Here is a 19,889-nt window from a genome sequence, read left to right on the forward strand (position 1 = left end):
CCTTTTACACTAAATTTGTTCATTGACACCAAGATGATGGCAAATGGTATTATCATCTCAACATGTTATCTCTCTCAGGTAACAACTCTGAAGTTTTTATGAGCCCCTGTGGGAACTTTATTCACTGGAAAAAATAATTTTAGTCAATGGGAGTTTTAGCAAACCAGAGAAGGGCAGTTGAATGTTTTTATTGGAGGCCCCTGAAATCACACAGCTGAGTCACCAGCATGTCTGCTGAAACTGTGCTGCCCCAGACCAGGAGATAGAGGAGTTTATAATTTTGAGTTCAAAATGCCATATTGTATCTAATATAAAATCCCATTGATAAGATGCATATTATTTTATAACAGTTAAGAAGGTTTTTGAATTAAAAAATTTAAACTATAACCCATCCTTTCTTTTTTTATAATGTTTCTCTCTTTTTTGAGAGAGAGAGAGAGAGAGAGAGAGAGAATCCAAAGGAGCAGAGACAGATGCTGAGCTTACGTTCAAACTCACAACTCACAAACCATGAGTCATGACCTGAGCCACCCAGACGCCCCGTATACTTTCTTATTACTTAGAATTTTAATTTTGCCCTAGTTGAGGTATATATACATAAACCTCAGGATTAATCACATTAATACATGAGTATTGATACACATATGTCAACATTAGATGTGCACAACAAGGAACACATAATAAGTGAAATAAATTGGTTAATATATTTCTAAGACTTTTTCAATTCCAAGTCCTACGTTCCCTAACCATGTTCAACTCTGAATCTTTGGCATTTTTGTCTTTTCACACATTATTTTCCCTTATGCCTTTAAAAATGTTGGTGACGTAGCATTACTTAAAAGGGTGTTCCCCTTTGCTCTACGGAATTTTCTTCTAAGCCTTTGCAACTGCTCACAAGCCATGGCGATTTCATTGTAACTGCTGCCCGACAGCAGCAGGGATACATCCTGACGTCAAAGTATCAAAAAATATGCAGCTTAGGATGGATACATTCTAAATTAGTCATGACTGATAAGGGTAAATATTTACATTTTCAATATGTATTTTTTTTCAGTGCATGAAGCTAAAATGAGAAATCACCATGATACTTGACCCTTGTGTATAACTAGTTGTCAGAGCATTTTTATACACATTATCTGATTAAAATTTCAGCCAAGAACCAAGGTTAGCAAGAGGGTTATTTTCTCTGGTAGTAGATAATGAAGATCAATGTATTCACCCATGTATTCCCTTTCATCTCATTTGCTAGCTGGGGCAGAGGCTCTACGTCCACCCAAATCCATTCTTCTCTTTCCCCAGGGCACAAAATCCAAACACAACAAATTTAAACAGAGATGTTTGCTTTGTTTTCTTTGGATTACAGTTCTTTGAATCTCAAAAGTAACTATTGGTGTGGACCACCATTAGGTGATAATGCTGAAGACTAAAATTATTAAAGACCTCCTGTAGTTATCAGGAGGGACAATAAAAACTTTTAATTCATCAAGCGAACAGAAGACCAAAATAGCAGGATACTCTGCAGGCACGATACCAAATTTTCTGCGAAGTCATTTGACAACATTTTACATCGGTTCTAACATTTTAAAAATACTGTATCAACGGACAGAGAGCAGGTATACATTACAGGGCTAAGGAAACATTTCAGAAAAAAAATTTTTTATGCTATGAGAAATGTGAAAACAATTTAAAGCTATCATTAAAAGAGCATGCATGGTTTCCTCTGAAAAACAAACTCCAGGGATTTTGAGGTTAGGACATAACTGAATTGTCTGTGGGAATCATAAGAGCCACTAAACTATACTGATCAGGTTAAAGAATTATTTCAAGCTTACGTCTCCTCTCCTTTCCTGTTTTGCTGCTTCCTACTTCTTACTGTCTCTTTTTTTCTTTCCCAAAAAGTTGGAGGAAGGAGAGGGAATGAGCTTCTAAAGCCTGGGGGGATTTATCTTCTACTTACTTGTGAAAAACTCATTGAACATTAATTTCTTTGACTTAAAAGATTAAAAATTTATTTCTTTGGTTGGAAAACTAGATAGCTCATTTATTTGGACCTTCAAAACATAGTACTTTCAATTTACTGTTTAATAAATTATTATACCTTGGGTTCTATGTCATCTTGGTCTCTAAAGAGGAGGAATGAAAAGGAGGGAGAAGAAGGTCAGAAAGGTCCAAGGGAGGATGAAGAGGGAGAATTAGTGCCCAAATCCCTGGAATTTCAGGCCTAGCATTACTTTCCCATCAGGGTTTTGCTGGGTACTGTTTCCTTCCCCCCAGCACAACTGTTAGCAAGAGAGGGCTAGTGAAAGAAGCCAGTTCCTACTTTCTACGGACCTACAAACAGATTTTGATAATAATATGACACCCCTAATGCCCTGAATAACTTCTAGTATGCAAGATTCTTGCCTTAGAGATATACATCATTGTGAATCATAAGGATTGCAAATCGTTACCATCACATTTTACAGATGAGGACACTGGGCTCAGAAAGGTGAGTAATCTGTGACCCAGGCCTCCAGCTCCAATTTGCACAGACCTAACATACTCAAAAACCAATTGTACATAATAGCCCACCTCTGTTGTCCTAGCCAGAGTGTCTGGGACCGCATAGGAGTGGATGAAGCCACCGTGGAAGGTTTTACTAGGTTGGGATGTCTAGGGCCTTGCCATATTATAGCTTTAAAATGACACCACTTAGGCACTTGCTTACTTTGTCTACACTAGGGCCAGCACAAAAGCCCAGGTTAAAAAAAAAAAAATCAGCATTTATCTTTTTGGTGTATGTATCAATGGGTAAAGACAAAGATCATAATGATGGGCTGAAACTAATAGATATAATATCACAGAGAAGATTATATCTTAGATTTTATTAAGTTTGTATTAAGCTGCCATTTTGAAAATATGGCAAGTCAAACAGATTGAGGCATATACATTAAAAAAAACAGCATCCCTAGGAAAGGGGGGGAATGGATGAAATAGGTAATAGGGGTTAGAGCGTGCCCTTGTCATAATGAGCACTGAGTAATGAGTAGAAGTGTTGAATCACTGTATTGTGCACCTGCAACTGATATGACACCGTATGTTAATACCTATACTGGTATTAATGACCTAACTGGTATTAGGTATTAATTAATACCTAACTGGTACTAAAATTAAAAAAAAAAGCTTAAAAAAAAATCCTTGAAAGACTGAACAGGAAGGTACAATACAATAGATAAGAAAAAAATAAAAATAACAATCCTCTCCTTCCAGAAAAACTAGATTGTAAAACCAAATCACTTGAACGCAACTTTTGGGCAGTGGTTTTTCACTGGTTTTCCTTAGAGACTAGGTCAGTGACTTCAAACGGAATATTTAAAAGCTCTCTACATAGATCACACTACTAATTTTCAACGAACTACAATGCAAAATGTTTACCATTACAACAGAATATTATTTTTGAAAACGTTTTTCACCGTTCATATTTCTTTTCAGTCGCCCACTCTTACTGGGTTAAATAAGGTTAGTAGCCGTTAGGAAGTCATCCTATACTACTGAATGCCTTAAAGCGATAATGGGGAGAATACAGGCTGACCTAGAAAGAATACATTCCCACATTTTCTTTTCTACCACCACCTGTGGCTTGTATGTTGTGCCCACAAATAATCACAAGCTTACATTGTCCTATCCAGAGGTGGGAGGAGTGTCCCAGCTGGAGGCTGATCTGTGTAGGAGAAGATTCTAGCATGAAGGCCCTCCAAAGGAATCCACTCAAGCCTCATACCAGATTTGGGAGGGCTGGTTTTACCAGCCTAAAGCTGGCACAGGAAAGACACCACTAAGCAGTCACGTGGCCGGGGACAGTGGGGATACAAATCCTACCTTGTGACTCTGGTGGGACTCTCCTTCCGTCCTTAGTTTACAATCTTAAGCTCAGCTTACAATCTGAAACATTCAGACACACCTCAGCTACCCGAGTGAGGCCACAGAAAGGTCAGTTCTTACCTTGTACTCTTCCAAACTTTATGGCTGAAAGCATAAGAGACTCTTAAAAACTGAGAACAAACTGAGGGTTGATGGGGGGTGGGAGGGAGGGGAGGGTGGGGGATGGGTATTGAGGGCACCTGTTGGGATGAGCACTGGGTGTTGTATGGAAACCAATTTGACAATAAATTTCATATATTGAAAAAAAATAAAACAAAACAAAACAAAACAAAAAAACAAAGTTTATGGCTGGATCACAGATTGACCTTCCTCCACCGAGTGAATGAATTGAGAGAGAGTGGGGGGGGGGGGGGAAGGAAGGGAAGGAGGAGGAAGAGAGGTAAGAAGGAGGTGAAGAAAGGTAGGAAAGAAGGAAGGGAGGAAGGAAAAGGAAAGTGGCTTGACCTTGAAGAGATTGGACCTCCAGTGCCAGGAAATTTGGAAGGCATATTCTCCAGAGTGCTTATTTTATTTCCAGCATTACATAAAACCCTTAGGGAAGGCTATTAATTGATCTGTGTATTAAATTACACTCTTTCATACTCTAGAGGCCTGAAAAAGTTAATTTACCATTTGAATGGTACGAATGATGAATACTTACACCAAGGCCAGGCACTTTACAATACTCGACAGGCATTTAGCCTTTTTTATTGTTTTGGTGTGCTTTATTTTTTATTAGTATCTATGGAAAAGGAAAATAAAATAGTTATGTTCTGTTGGGGATAGCAGGACAGCTCCTCGACAGTGAAAGATGCGTCAACATAGGGCCCTGGAGGAAGGAGAGACTATCAGAAAAGAAAAGAGAGGGAGGGAGATGAGGCCAAATCCCTAGCCTCCTGTGCACCTACCCTTTTTATTTGAGATGGGGTAACTTTCTTTCTCACAACCTTGGATTTCTTTAACCCCCATGCCTGTCCTATCAATGCTTTATGAGCTGTCATGTGGGGGCTAGAATGGGATTCTGAAAATGAACAGCTGATTTTTATTCCTCTGGATATATCAGTTGCCTGGAGCACTGAAATCATGGGAATTGGTTTTGAAATGAAATGTCACTTGTGGAAGACACGTGCATTACAATTTGTTTAATTTAAACAATGCGGGGGGACGGCCATCAGAACTGCATTTCACAGGCTAATGAATGTTTATTGGACTTTGGATACTATAGAACTGGGACTTCTGTACTGAGGGGGCGTGATTACATAGCGATCTTGCAAGACGAATACAGATCAGCATGAAAACAGCTGTGCCCTTTAGTTATTTTGCAGGCAAATATATTTAATCACATAAGGTAACACTGGATGTGGCGGTAAGGATGTCTTTCTGTTCCAGAAAATGATTGGTGCGGAACCATCGGATTCCACGTCTCCATAAAGAGAGGGTTTGATGAGGGAGCGAGTGCGGGAGGAGCCCAGGCAAAAAGCGTTTTTTAAATAGATCCAATACAGTGAATGAAAATACAGTGAATAAAGGAGTCACTGGGCACAGAAGAAAACAGAACGAAATTTCCAAAGTAGCTCTCGGTGAGCCAAACTTCCACACACGCAACACACGATCCATGTGAGAGAAAGGCTTGCAGATTGCCAAAGGCCTGCGGTTAACCACAGCGAATGTTGGCTCTGGTCCCTCCGGAGACCCCAGCAATTGGTTGAAATAAGGGAGGCTAGCATTCAGGTCGCGCGTGGGGCTCCAGGGCGTTCCAGAAGTCTAGAGCCCGCGTCCCTCAGTGCTGCCTGCCGGCCCAGCAAGTGGGCCACCCCTCCGGGAGCATTCTTCTCTGCTCCCCACCTACCTGGCTTACGCCCCAGAGGGGAGGGAAACCGAGAGCCAGGTGCGACCCAGCAGGGGGAGTGGGTGAGCTGGTCCCAGGGCAGCCCGCATGTGTCCTCGAGCGTGGGTGTGGGGTAATTTGGGTGGGAACAAAGTGGAGGCTACCGCGACCGAGTCCCGCGCCTCGCTGGCGGGGTGTGTGCAGAAAGAGCGAGGATAAATAGGAGGCTCCCTCCTCCCAGCCCCACTCCCGGAGCCGGCCGGCCGCCCGCCCCGGGTGTTTGCCCGCCCTGTGGCCGGGGTGCCAGCCTGGGGAGTAGTTTCGTTTCCTGCTGGCCCGAGAGTAGTTTCCAGGCCCGCCCTCGGGCGCCCGCGGCCCGGGAAGGGGCGCAGGAGGAGGCGGGGGACTCGGCCAGGGGCTGCCCGGCCCCGCAGCGTGGGGTTGATGGACCGGGCCGCCCCGGCCGGCGGCGCCAGCTCCCTGCCACTGCTCCTGGCCCTCGCCCTGGGTAAGTGGCGCGCCGGGCACTGGAACCCCAGGAGGAAAGTCTGGGGTGGAGTGGCCGGGAGGGCGAACCCTGATCCGCGCGGGCATCTGGACCCCCGGGCGCACTGGGGGCTGCAGCTCAGGGGCCTGTCGGAGCACCGGGACCATCCGGCTAGCGCTGGGTTAAGGCTTGGGCACTTGGCACCTAAGGCTGCACCTGTCGGGGTTTCCGGAGGGTGGAAGGATCCCGTGGGCCCGGCTGCTGGGGCTGCAGACGTGAGCTCAAGTGCCGTCGGGGCAGTGGGGGCGCCTTGACCTCCCTCGAGTGAGGCGCGTGGGAGGCCAGTCCAGCAAAGAAGGAGCAGGAAAGACCGGCCGGAGAAGGACCTTTGGAGGGAAGCAGAGGACCGAGCAAGGTGGTGAGCAGTTTGGCAGGTGTGTGCGTGCCCTGGGCGTGTGCGAGAGTTAGAGACTTAGGGGGATGGCTCCTGGAGAGCCGCATAGATTCTGACACCCAGATCTTGTCAGGGCAGTTGGGAGGGGCTGGAGGAGAAAAGGAGACAACTTCTGAGACCTCAGTCTCCTGCTGCTGATAGGGAAATGGCATATTCTGCCGAGGACACTATCTAAGAAAGGCAGAGGTGTTTTGCTTGGAATATATTATTTCCTATTTTCAGAAGAAAGTGGGGAGGGAAAACTTTTCTTCGTTGAGAAAAATTACACTTGGGCTGTTAGGTTCAGGAGCACTGGGTGCTTTGCTGGTGAGGAAGGGTGGTGGGGATGGGGGACGTCTCTATAACTGAAGTGTCTGCATGATTATCATTCCTGCCTTCAAGCCTGGGAAGGACTGGAGGGGTCCATTTCTCACGTGGAGGGGAAAGAGGTGGAATCTATATGGACACTTTGATTTGGCTGTGGTCCTTGGAGTAAGAGAGGTGGCTAGGTGTCACGACCTTGGTTGGAAGTGCATCTGACTTAGGGCCGTGATTAGAGAGAAGGGACTGACTGATTTAAGAAACCCAGCAGAGGAAGAAGTCGGTAACCATGTGATCGGGGCATCATGTGGAGTCTGAAGAAGAGCAATGGGGGTAGGGAGTTAGGCTCAGAAAACGGTGCTGATGCTTTGGACGGCATCACTCAGATGAAGCAGGTGTTTTCTTCCTCCACCTTGTCTGGACTGTCCAACAGAGTATTGACTGAGAATCTGTTACCATCAGCCAGATGTTAGAGTATATGGAGATAGGGGTGGGAAGAGGGCTCAAGAGATTCCTAAGACATGAGTCTTGCCTTCAAGATGTTATGCTGAATTTGGGAATGCCAGACCCACCGGTAGGAAACAGTAAGAGAAAAATTCATAAAACCAGGGAAGGGCTGGCTCACCAGTGACAGACGGAGTAGGGGAAAAGGCTGTGGTAAAGGACATGAGTGGGTGCTTCGATGCTTGGGTAACATTTGAAAATAGGGAAGAGAGGCCAATGATAGAAGGTGCGGTGTGGGTCGAAATGGGGGACCTGGGGGCCCAAGGACCTGATTGTCTGACAGGCAAAATCCAGGGGTGAGCGAAGCAAGGCCTAGGTGAGCGCACTGTGCCAGCAGAAAGGTTATGGTAGGAGGGGTTGATAGACATTCTTCCCCCTGTACTATCACATCGTGCTTTATTTTTTCCTCAAAACATGTCGCAAGGCAGAAATGGAAACAACAGCAACAACAAAACTCTCCTCCGGTGCTGTTGTACCCCCAGGATAACCTGGTTGTACATCTGCCCTGTTGAATGTTCAGTTTAGGGAACTGAATCTAGGCTCCAGATCCCCTAAGCTCCACTGCTTGCAAAATTCCGAAGGATACAAGTGGTTGGCGTCAGCGTTCCCATAAAGTGATTCTAGTTCTCTCGCACACGCTTAGCTTAACTTTTCAGTCTCATCCCTAATTTAAATCACATGTCCATGTTATTTACTTTTTGAACAAAATGTGAGCAATGCACTGTGTGCTGCACTAACGTGTGTGTGTGTGTGTGTGAGACTGTGGAAAGTGCCTTGAGAACTCTGTGTGTGTGTGTGTGTGTGTGTGTGTGACCGTGGAAAGTGCCTTGAGAACTGGCCTGGAGCAGACATGAGACCTGGTTCCAGCTGGGCCATCCTGTGACTCTGAGATGTCTATAAATGACAGGTTTCTGGACATTGTTTTTTTCATTTGTAAAATGAAGTGGTTGCTTTAGATGAGCCTACGGTCCTTAGCAACATGACATTGTACTCATCTTTAACTAACATTTCCACTGGGAAGTTTAAGAGAATTCTTTGTACAACACTTTAACTTCCAGTCACTTTGTAAAGGGATCTTTGTTTCATGCAAACTTTGTAATAACAGAGAGAATCATGGATGCATATTTCTTTGAGAAAGAAATTTCTTTGGGAAAGAGGCAACAACTGTGCTTAAAGTATTCTTTTTTTTTTTTTTATCTCAAAGCAATCAAACTATTCCTTTTTAAATTCTGTTTTTGAATTCCTTCCTCTCATCCAATTTCCGTGTAAAACTAAAACTGAGGGGCTCCTGGGTGACTCAGTCAGTTAATCAGTCCCACTCTTGATTTCGGCTCAGGTCATGATCTCCTGGTTCTGTGGGATCGAGCCCCGAGTGTGGCTCTGGCTCCTCACTCTCAGCATGGAGCCTGCTTGGGACTCTCCCTACCCCTCTCTCTCTCATCCCCTCCCCTCTAAATAAATAAATGAATAAATAAACAAACTTAAAAAAAAATAACAAAAAACTGAAATCATAACCAGTGAAAAAGTTAAAAAAAAAAGTTACCTTTTAAAAATTGAGTGAGTTTTAAAATTAAAAATATGTTCCCCTCCTCATTAGAATCAAACACATTAGTGTTTGTAAGTTGGTTTCAGTTCTGCTTGAGAATACAGGCATTCATGCCATTTACCTACCTTCCAAGTTATAGAGCAGGTAGGTGACAGCAAGCAAAATTCCCATTAAACAGATGCAGTAACTGAAGCCCCGAGTGCTGTAAGATTTTGGGCTTTTCCTCTTAAGTCGTACTTCCGGTTTAGAAGAACGGGAGGAGTGTTTTTTTTTTTTTTTTTCCTCTTCAGAATCCCAGGTTTTGCACATAAGCAGCTGTTGCTAATTGATTTTTGCTATTGCCCCATTCTCAGTTGTTGTGTGGAAATTCCCAAATAATTCTGGAAGATCCCACCATGGCAGGCCTGCTTTGTCATGCCCACAGGAGGTGCCCCTGCTGCTGCTTCGGCCTGCCAGTGTCTGTGCTGAAGTCAAAGGCCCTGAGGATAGAGAGTACCTACGTCTGTCCCAGAGTCTCTGCTGACACCACTCGTCCCAGCACCCCCGTGTTCCTCAAGTCCTCAGAGAACGCAGCGTGAGAACCTCGTCTTGTTTTTTCTCGCTCTTTTACTGTAGTCCGCTCGTGCCAGGACATAGACATGAGTGTCACGAAGAGGACAGTCAGGCGGATAGTCAGAGGCACGGGCACCCAGCTTGTACCTTGAATCAGCTCTCGGCACCACCAACTTGGCTTGTAAATGTCTCCATTAGGACTTAGCGTCTTCCCAGGAGGGTCCAGACAAGCCAGAATCTAGGCTGCATGCAGTTGGGTCTAAGCCATGGTCCTGATACGCTTCCAAAATTGTTATGACAGACTCCTGGATCCGCAAAGAATCCATAGACCAGTGTATCAGGGTCAGGAGGGCTCCGAAGTAATATGTAGGAGGAAAGCAATCTGATTAAAATGGGTATGCTTTGTAATGCTACTAACAGCTAGCTTTCCCAGGCATATTAGTATCTTAAAGAAGGAATCTTGGTAGCTCAAATGACTCTCTAATTGCTAAAACTTGAAGCAGTCAGAGGGTTTTTTAGATGGTTGGAGAGAGAGGGGGGATTTCCTCTTAATTCAGATCAGTTAGGCAATAACCTACTTTGATTGTCAGCAAAGTCCACTCAAATAGCCACGAAGTACTTTTGCTCATTCTTTACATTTTTTGAGAATATGTAGCATGTTATTTGGCTGACCTGTAGAGTAGAGGCACTGAGTCCAAAATAGTGATGAAAAGTGTAACAGATGTTTGTGTTCAGGCTTTTTATTGAAATGTGCCTGAGTTGGTGGTATAACAGGATGAGTTATTGATACAACATTTCCCCCTTTCCAAAGTCATGGATTTATTCATTCATGTAGCCTTATTTACTTTGGGGGGAAGGTGCATAAAGAGCGCCTGGCACATAGTAGGAGCTCAAAACATATTAGTTACTTGAGCGGGTGAATGCAAGTGTCTGTTGGTGACAATGCCCAGTCACTGAAAAAACGGCAGATTCGGTAAAGAAAGCTGTTCCATTTCTTGTTGGCAAAACACGTGCACAATCCAGAGATGCAGAAAGACTTGTCTCTTCGTCTCTTTTTACTTGGGACTTGCTTCCAGCAGCGCTAGAGATGCTTTCACAAAAGGACTTGTGTTCTGCCAGTAGGAAGTTTACTTCTGTTTCTTATGTGCTGTACGGTAAATGCTATAGGTCTCTCACATGTTTGCTTCGAGGACAGACCTCATCGTTCATAATAGGAGTTTTTAAAACAAGTGTTTAGGGGCACCTGGGGGGGCTCAGTAGGTCGAGAGTCTGACTTTGGCTCAGGTCATGATCTCATGGTTTGTGAGTTCGAGCCCCACGTCAGGCTCTGTGCTGACGGTATGGAGCCTGCACGGAGCCTGCTTCGGCTCCTCTGTCTGCCTCTCTCTCTCTCTCTCAAAAATAAATGAACATTAGGGGAGTCTGGGTGGCTCAGTTGGTTAAGCGTCCGACTTCGGCTCAGGTCATGATCTCATGGTTTGTGAGTTCAAGCCTCACATTGGGCTCTGTGCTGACGGCTTGGAGCCTGGAGCCCGCTTCAGATTCTGTGTCTCCCTCTCTCTCTCTCTCTGTCCCTCTTCTGCTCCTGCTCTGTCTCTCTGTGTCTCTCAAAAATAAATAAATGTTAAAAAAAATTGAAAAAAAAACATTAAAATAATGTTTAGGGGTGGCTCGGGGGCTCAGTTGGTTAAGCATCAGACTATTTCTGTTCGAGTCATGACCCTAGGGTTGCGGGACTGAGCTCTGTGTTTGGCTCCATGCTGAGCATGGAGTTTGCTTAAGATTCTCTCCCTCTTTCTGCCTTTGTTGCTATCCCCTTCTCTCTCTTGCTCTCAAATAGATAGATAGATAGATAGATAAAGTGTTTAAAGGGGGAAGCAGGAAGGGCATTGGATTTAGGGTGTTGTCCAATGGGTCACTTAAAAATGCCCTTTGAATCCTGTGAGGTGTGAGGTAATTTGCGCTCTCGTCTGATGATGACTTTTCCTAACACACGTACGTTGCATCGACTGGGCGTAACCGAGTTGCTATATTCGTGGCTTCTGCTTGGTATTAAATGGAATAAAAACTATGGAAGTTGAGATAGATTTGCTGTGCAGGCCGACTGCAGTCTGAGTTTTTAGTGTGGAGGAATCCTTACGTGATCTAACATTGTATGTAAATATCTCACAGCCATCATTTGTCACAGCCATCCCCTGTCTTGAGGTGAGTCACATAGTCCAGGCCTTTCCAGAGCAGGAGAGGACAGCCTGCCTCTGCCTCCTACTCCTGGAAGCCTAGTGGGAAGGCCAGGAAACTGTCATCAGAGCTGAATGAGGCCCCTTTAGGAGGATTCACCTTTGACTTTTTCATGACCACCTTCCCACTGAAATGCCATTTTGTGTTTCTGACACTTGACTGGTCCCGTCTCCTAGAGTGCCCGACCCAACACGTTGCTGATGACACAAGCAGATACCTGCTTGACCTTTGGTGATGGAATCTCCACATAACCCTTTACATTTTGGGGACGTTTACAATTGAAGAAGCATTTTCGTGTCCTTGTCTCATTTGATCTTTACACCAAAAACAACCAGAGGGCAGTTATGTGGTATGCACGCCCGGCACTAGTCTAGAACCTAATGACCTATTGTATCCGTATGACGCTATCCATCTAACACACAAGCTACACATCGTTCCCGTTCCCATTTATACATGAGGATATGAAGCACAAAGGCATTAAGTAACTGGTCTAAGATTCTGGCTCTATGAGCGTGACCTATGGAAGATCAAGTAATGGTGCCTGGATCGTAGTCGGTAAATACTTGTTGCTGAAGGAGGTAAACAGAGGGGAGATGGGACAATGATATCTCATTGCATTGCAGAGGAAGCATTGAACTTCATCCTAGCCGTTTTCTACCATCTTTGCTTTCCCTTGCTGCCTGCCCATGTATTTGTGGCATCCCCAGCTCTGGATACACCTCAGCTTCGTGGATTCCTGGCTCTTTATCCCAGCCAGGAAACCTGCCTGCTTATATTTTAGGCCCAGGCCATCCTAGCTGTTGGTGAACAGTTGGGGGAAAAATGTTCCTAATTGAATCGCAGGCCTATGGCTAAGAATGGCTAAAAACATATCCTGAGGCAGTATGGTGTTGTGGTCAAGAGTGTAGACTCTGGGATGGGCGATGTCTGGACATGACCCCCTGGTGCGGTGACTTACCAACTCCTTAACCTTGGGAAAATCTTTTAAACCCCCGGGCCTCAGTTTCTTCATCAATAAAGGTCAATAGTGATAGAACCAAGGCTATTGTATGGTTCAATTAGCTAGTGCATAAAGCACTTAAAATGTGCCCAGAACATGTAAATTCTGGATGAACATGGGCTATTATAATAGACAATACGAAATCACAGAAGAAATGATTAGTTATAATCTGTGTATTTTTAAAATTGTGAGTATTTTGATTTGGGGTACTTCTTTCATGTAATCCAGGTCTACCAGTTGATGGGGTAACTGTCTCTTATCTTTACTGAGAAAATTCCTTCTCCCAGTAGTTATGAAATAGGAACTAGACAAAAATTCTCAAGAGTTCTATTTGACTGCTTTGTTAGAAAGGAACAAATGTAAAAAAATAATCCTGCAAAAGCCAAATGCATGTCTGCTTTCTAAAAATGTCTCTATAGATTCTTCTTCATCTGCCAAATTTGATCCTAGTTTTATGCCATGAAAAGCTTTACAGCGCTCGCCTGGCATTGACACTGAATCCCAACATCTTAAGGTTGAACCAGACCCAAAAGTCATCCTGCACCAGCAAAGAAACATGAAATATTTAGGAGATCTTTTTAATATTTTAGGTACTCTCATCAAAATGGGGTTATGTCACTTATTTGAATTATACAACTAATTGCCTTAATTAAAAAGAAATAAAACTCATCTTGGCAAAATGGATGATAGCACAGTGTCAAAATTTGTTTCTAGAAAATCAGAAAAATGGAAAAATAACTAGAAATTATTTTAGGGAGTGCTCTTGTGACAAAATAATTGTTTTCAGGTTATAAAGTGTAAACAGCCATGCATAAATATTGTTCTACAATATTGTCTTGTAACATTGAGGAAGTTATTTAATCTCCTTGTGCTGCGTCATCTCACCTATAGAATGATAGTGATAATGATGTCTGCCATCTAGGGATACAGGATTGTTTTGAGGATAAAATGAGATAATTCAAGAAAAGATTTTAGCAGAACAATTGGCTACTAAATGTTCAGTATGTTACTAATATTCTCCCAACTTTGTGAAAATGTAGATAAGTTATTTCATAGGTATTGACTGAAGAGGAGAAATGGAATCATTGTGTTTTGTAAGCGAATTGAAGTATTAGTGTTTGTGCTTTGATCAGAGGAAATTGCTGTAATATTCACCACTGGAAGCAAAGGGGAAAAAAACAGGAATCTGCTCCATCATAACCATGCTTTCAATAGTGCTTTAAAGAGTTCCATTGGAATATAAGTTCCATCATGGCAGAGATTTTTGTGTGATTTGTTCCCATCTGTATTCCTAGAGCCTAGAACAATGACTGTACATCGTAAGTGCTCAATAAACATTTGTTCAGTAAATGAATCTGAGTGCCCATCAAGGAGTCCTCCTAGACCAGTAGCTTCTCATAGTGAATCACAAGGATTGTGATGTAAACTTTGTGTATACACACACACACACACACACACACACACACTAGCTTCTATATTCAAAAACAAAGAACACTTTATGTCTTCCAATAACTCTTTATATTTCATCTTCACTGTCTCTGAATTTGAGAACAGTGACTTAGGTAATTCTTCACTTGGATGGAAGCTCTGCCTGGTTTTACTGAGTAAGCTGACCTGATAGAATGAGATTTGCTCATGAAATTTTGGTATTGACTGTCACCACCAGCAAAAACATGAACTTATCCAAAAGCAAGGGTCTCTTGCCCATGGCATAGTGTTGGGGGGGGGGGGCTGTTGGAAAGTACTCTTTATTTCTAAACCATGTAATGATAAAGAAGACATAATCTAAAATTTTTTGCTAGCGTGTGTCTAATAGCATTATAAAATGTGTCTAATACTGTGTTTAGCATTAAGGAGAATGGTCTAAGTATGCCATTGTCTTTCCACAAAGAGTTTGCATTATAATGGGAAAAATGTTCAACAGAAATGAATACCTAATAATGTTCAAATTACATAGTAAAACCTAAATATGACCTCAGAGAAGGAGAATCTGTTATGGGCTGGAGGGATTGGGGAAAAAAAATCATGAAGGAAATAGGGAACTGCGTTAGTTTTTCCATGATGATGGTGGAGGAAACAATGGGAGAAAAATTAGAAAGTGGACAAATTAATAATTACCTTTTCTTTGTGAGTGCAGCAGAGAGTGAGCAGACCCAAATGTCTAGAACAAAGAGGTAATTTTGTTTGGTATTGAGGGAAATGTTGACTGGATAAGGACCTGGTTTCCAGGATGAGAATATTAGTTAGGATCCTGAATTCTTGATGCAGTGCCATTTTTTCAGGATTTTCTAGGAATTAGAGCCAGAAGATTTTGTAATTTAGATAAATACATGCATTTAGTTATATGTTAAGACTTTAACTTTAAAATGTTACATGGTGTCCTACCTGGGGGACTTGTTTGAATACTATGGAAACATCCAGATGCCATTTTACTGCATGCCCTGTAGCTTGGTGAAGAGCTGACCTCGTCCCTGTTTAAGTCCAGATTAGAGGCTGACCTGAGTGGTTTGTTTCTCATTCCTAACCATGTACTGCTAGGCTTTCCATGGCTGAGTGTGGCTTATAATCATGAGGTAGCCCCAGGCCCATCTTAGAGTAGTGAATGCATTTGGTGAAAGAGGCTAATCCAAGAGGACCGATTCAAGAGCGTTAACTCCTGACCATAGAACGTTTAGAGAAAAACAGAAGTGAATGAGCTTAATGTGCCTAGCTCTTGACAGAGAGAAAGCACATTAATGGAAAACTGGTGGAGTTAGAACGAAGTCTTGAGTTTATTTATTCTTCTCACTGGCTCCCCCACCCCCGTTTTCTATGACAGCTTCATTCTCTAACATTAAAGATGTCATTTAGTGCCTAACTCATGTCAGAAGGCCTCCTTCTTGGGAGTGTAATAATAATGGATAATGGGTAGCTATTGTAGTATTTTCAATAGGGGATTAATACAGGGAATGCAGTGGTTTTAAGATTGCTTTTCATTTGCAGAATGGATCAGATGAGGAGAGGTTAATAAGAGGCAAAGCAGAAGCTACTGTTCTAGGCTAGGAAGTAGCCTAGAAAGTCTGGGCCAGGCATCGGAGAGAAAAGAATAAATTCAATAAATAGTTTTAAGTAAGAATTTATGAGACATAATGACAAGTCATGTGTAGGTAAGAAAGGGGAAACAGGAATGAATTAAAGTTGTCTCCAAGACTGCTAACCTGAGAGAGAAAAAGAATTTATGATGCCATATGTGAAATAAAGCTGCTTTTTGGTTTTTTTGGGGTCTTGTTTGTTTGTTTTTTGTTTTTTTGGTGGGGATGTGAAATGCTTTTGAGACATTCAAATGTCTTACTTATGAGCATTTGGAAATTTGGAAATTGACTTCAAGTTAGAGCAGTGGTTCCCAAATCTGATTGTTTTCCCAAGAAATGTAAAAAGTACAAATTATCAGTCCTCTTCCTAGACCTATTAAAGTCTGGTAGAGATGTCCCTATGAAACTAAATTTTTAAAGACTTTCCAGGAGAAAAAAAACCCCAAGTATTTCTTATGGAATAATTGCAAATAATATATGTAGATTTTCCCCCAAGTAGGGAGTAGAGATTAATTCCTTGCTCCTTTTGAGTGTAGGCTAGTTTTAGTGACTTGTTCCCAAAGAATAGAGTATGAACAGGAGAAAGAAAATGGTATCTTTATAGTGTAAAAATCTGGCAAATGCTACTTTAACTAAGTGGCCAGGATTAACATAACAGGGTTAATGATGTCATATAGATATCATGTATCTTTCATATAATGTGATGAGGGAACACTTCTCTTTAGTGTTGTTCCTAAAATCCATAATCCCAGTCCAATCATTACAAAAATACCAGTCAAACCCAACATTGAAGGGAATTCTACAAAATACCTGACCAGTACACATCAACTTTGTCAATAAAATCATAAAACTAGCAAAACAAAGCACAGAAAGAATGAGAACCTGACACAGACCACAGGAGACTAGGAAGCTTGACAGAGAGAAAGCACATTAATGGAAAATTGGTGGCATTAGAACAAAGTCTTGAGTTTAGTTAACAGTAATATACCAATGTTGGTTCTTCATTTTGATAAATATACCACCTCGAATGATGACATTAGAAGAAAGAAAAGTGGGTGAGGGGAGTACAGGGGTACAGGAATGCTCTGTATTTGCAACTAGTCTATAAACCCAACATTATTATGAAATAAAAAGTTTAGTACAAAAAAAAAAGAGGCTTTATAGGAAATTCTAATGGCTACCTAGTTTGGACAGTCACCTGGTCAGAAAATACGGCTAAAAGCATAAAGTAATTATTTAGCTGATTATAATTTCAGGATCTACCACAGTGCCTAGCACATGATAAATTCTCAGCCAATATTTATTTAAATACTGAGTCCATGGGTATTTTGTGATATTGTCTGGCATTGTGAAAAAGAATACCAAGGCAAAATCATAGCGATAGAAAGTAGAATGGTGGTTGCCAGGGGCTGGAAGAGGCGAGAATGGGGAGGCATTATTTACTAGGTAAAGCATTTCAGTTTTGCAAGATGAAAAAAGTTCTAGAGAGGGATGGCGGTTATGGTTGTACAATGGGTATGAATATGTGTAGTAGCACTGGGCTGAACACTTAAAGATGGCTAAGATAAAGAATTTTATGTTATGTGTGTTTTACCACAATAAAAACATTTGGGAAAAAAAAAGACTGAGAGCAGAGTGCTGGTGGCACCAATTTATGTGGTGTGGGACAGGAAAAGGGTTGGCAGAGTTGAGTGAAAAAGGAAGGACAAGTCAGGAAGCCAAGAACGGGGGTGGCTTTTAGATGGAAGATTTGGGAAGGTCAACCATATCAAATACTATGGAGGTGGAGGAGGCTGAGGATCAAGAAGATGCCACCAGTCGGTGAGCTATGAGGAAATCACTGGTGCTCTTACAAAGTCCAAGACAAGACACTGGTGGTAACTGAAGACCCCCCCCTGCCCCACACACACATGACTGAGAGGATAGAAGTTGAAACGGTGGGTAGAAAAGACAAAAGTTTGGCTTATGAGAGCCGATTTCACCCCACTGAAAAGTTGTCTCAACAAAGGTTTCCTCTGTGCAGTTCAGAGGGCACAACTTGGATTAATGAACTAAAATTCCAGGAATACATCTCTCACCTTAATTTTCTCTCGTGTGGAGCTTTGAAAAAAGTGGAATCAGCTGCTTGGGATGTGGTGGCTTCCCATGCGTGGACATGTTTATGGTCTGCTTACACTTATGGAAGTTGTGTAAAAATGATTCCCGAGTTAGGTAGGAAGTGTGTCAAATGACCAGCAAGGGTTCCTGTGTCTCTGTGAACATACGTCATGTTACTGCACTTTGGGAATGCTTTGGAGTTTGGAAGATAGGGTTTTAAATCAAGACACTGTCAGAGGACCTCTCTGAGAAGAGAAGAGGCGGGACACTTGGAGCCTTGTGAACCAATGGTGTTGAATTTTGAAAAGTAGCTTGAGTTTTTCCTTCCTAAACTGTATTCAGCGACCTGTCTTCTCATGAATGGAGATATCAAGGTTAACATCATCAGTGATGTCACGTGGGTATCATGTACTCGTCACATGATGTAATAAGAGGATATTTTGGGATTTAGAACCAGTCCCATGCCCAGGCTATTTTGATCTTCTATTTTACCATTTATTAGCACAGTGATTTATCAGTGGGGATCTGATTATGAATGCAAAAAAAAAAAAAAAAAAAAAAAAGAAAGAAAGAAAACCCAAAACCTCTGGCATAACTTTAACTGATAAATTATATTGACAAAAGTTTCAACTGTGATTCTTTCAGGAGACACATGTTTAACATTGCCATCCTTTGTTAGGAAACATCTATGTGAAAATCCTGTAATCACTTTTAGATACCTGACAATTGTAATGGAGGGTAAAAAAAGTGATTGAATGTGTGATTTAGACGCAAGAAGAAACTACACCCAAGAATAAGCTATGCTTCCCATTTGCCTTTGCAGAAGCCCACCAAAGGAAACCCGTCCCTTTTTCTTACTGGTGTCTATCCATCAGCATTCACCACTATTAAATACTTCTTAAGTGGTTTTCTAGACTGGTCAGATCCTTCTGTTGGGAATCTGTCTTCCAGGATGTGGTGAACAGACACTACAAAGCTTCATCTGGAAATATGTGGTGTGACCATGTCTTAATGCATCTTATTTTCCTAGGTCACACAAGGAAATCAATTGAATTATTGCACAGTCACACCATGCACATCAAGAAGGCCCTTGTTCTTAATACCCTTGGTGGAATTCTTCCCTCCAGCTGGACAGCTTTACTCATTATCTCCCAAACACACTACACTCATTTCTATGTCATTGCCTTTGATTCAGTTTAGTTCCCAATCTCTGAAACCTTTCCCTATGATTTCTCCAGCTTAACACATTGCCTCTTTTTGGGGTTCCAATAGAATCTGTTTTCTATATGCCTGACACTTAAACTATATGGCCTAATATTTCTTTCTTTCTTTATACTTTTGGTCTCTGCAAATAGTTTTATTGGTAAAGAAAATAACTTATTAATGTTAAGTTGAATTGGCTTTCCCTAACGCATTTTTAAGACCCTAAATTCTGGGGCTTTTTCAGGTTGGGTAAGCATCTACTCTAAAATTCTATGTTCTTTTCCTTACCATTATTAAAGTTTGATGACTGTTTCGTCATGGGTCAGAGACTGTGTTATCACTAAATCCAGAGGCCAACTCCACATTTTCTCCTCATTCTGCAATCGGATAATCCTCCCTGATAACAAATTGTTCTTTTGGTTGGTTCCTTTCGCCTCCTCTCTATGAACTACTATGGAAATTCAGTGAGCCAAGAGCTTTTCATTTAAAGTATTATAATGTCTGACTGTCTGGAATGGTCTTATCATAAAGGAATGGGAATCAAAAAGTCAAGTTTTGACAACTGATGATTTCTAAGAAACTAGCTCTAGGTTATTATGGGGCTCCCATTCAATTTAGTCATTGTCACAGATTTAATAATGGTCATGGTGAGAAAAAAAGAGGTTGATTTACTGGCAAAGGCATTATTGTAGTGTTGACAGTTTTCAGA

General features: G+C 42.1%; 1 protein-coding gene across 1 annotated transcript in view; it reads left to right on the forward strand.

The window, feature by feature from the left end:
- Window positions 1–5,884: 5,884 nt before the first annotated feature.
- Window positions 5,885–19,889, forward strand: part of BTC (betacellulin) — a 45,196-nt gene continuing 31,191 nt past the window's right edge. Inside the window, exon 1 of the mRNA XM_047856287.1 lies at window positions 5,885–6,236. Coding sequence (XP_047712243.1) covers window positions 6,173–6,236 — 64 coding nt within the window. The 5' untranslated portion in view covers window positions 5,885–6,172. The remainder of the gene's footprint in view (window positions 6,237–19,889) is intronic.

This window comes from Prionailurus viverrinus, chromosome B1 (assembly GCF_022837055.1).
Source record: "Prionailurus viverrinus isolate Anna chromosome B1, UM_Priviv_1.0, whole genome shotgun sequence".
Taxonomy (NCBI): Eukaryota; Metazoa; Chordata; class Mammalia; order Carnivora; family Felidae; genus Prionailurus; species Prionailurus viverrinus.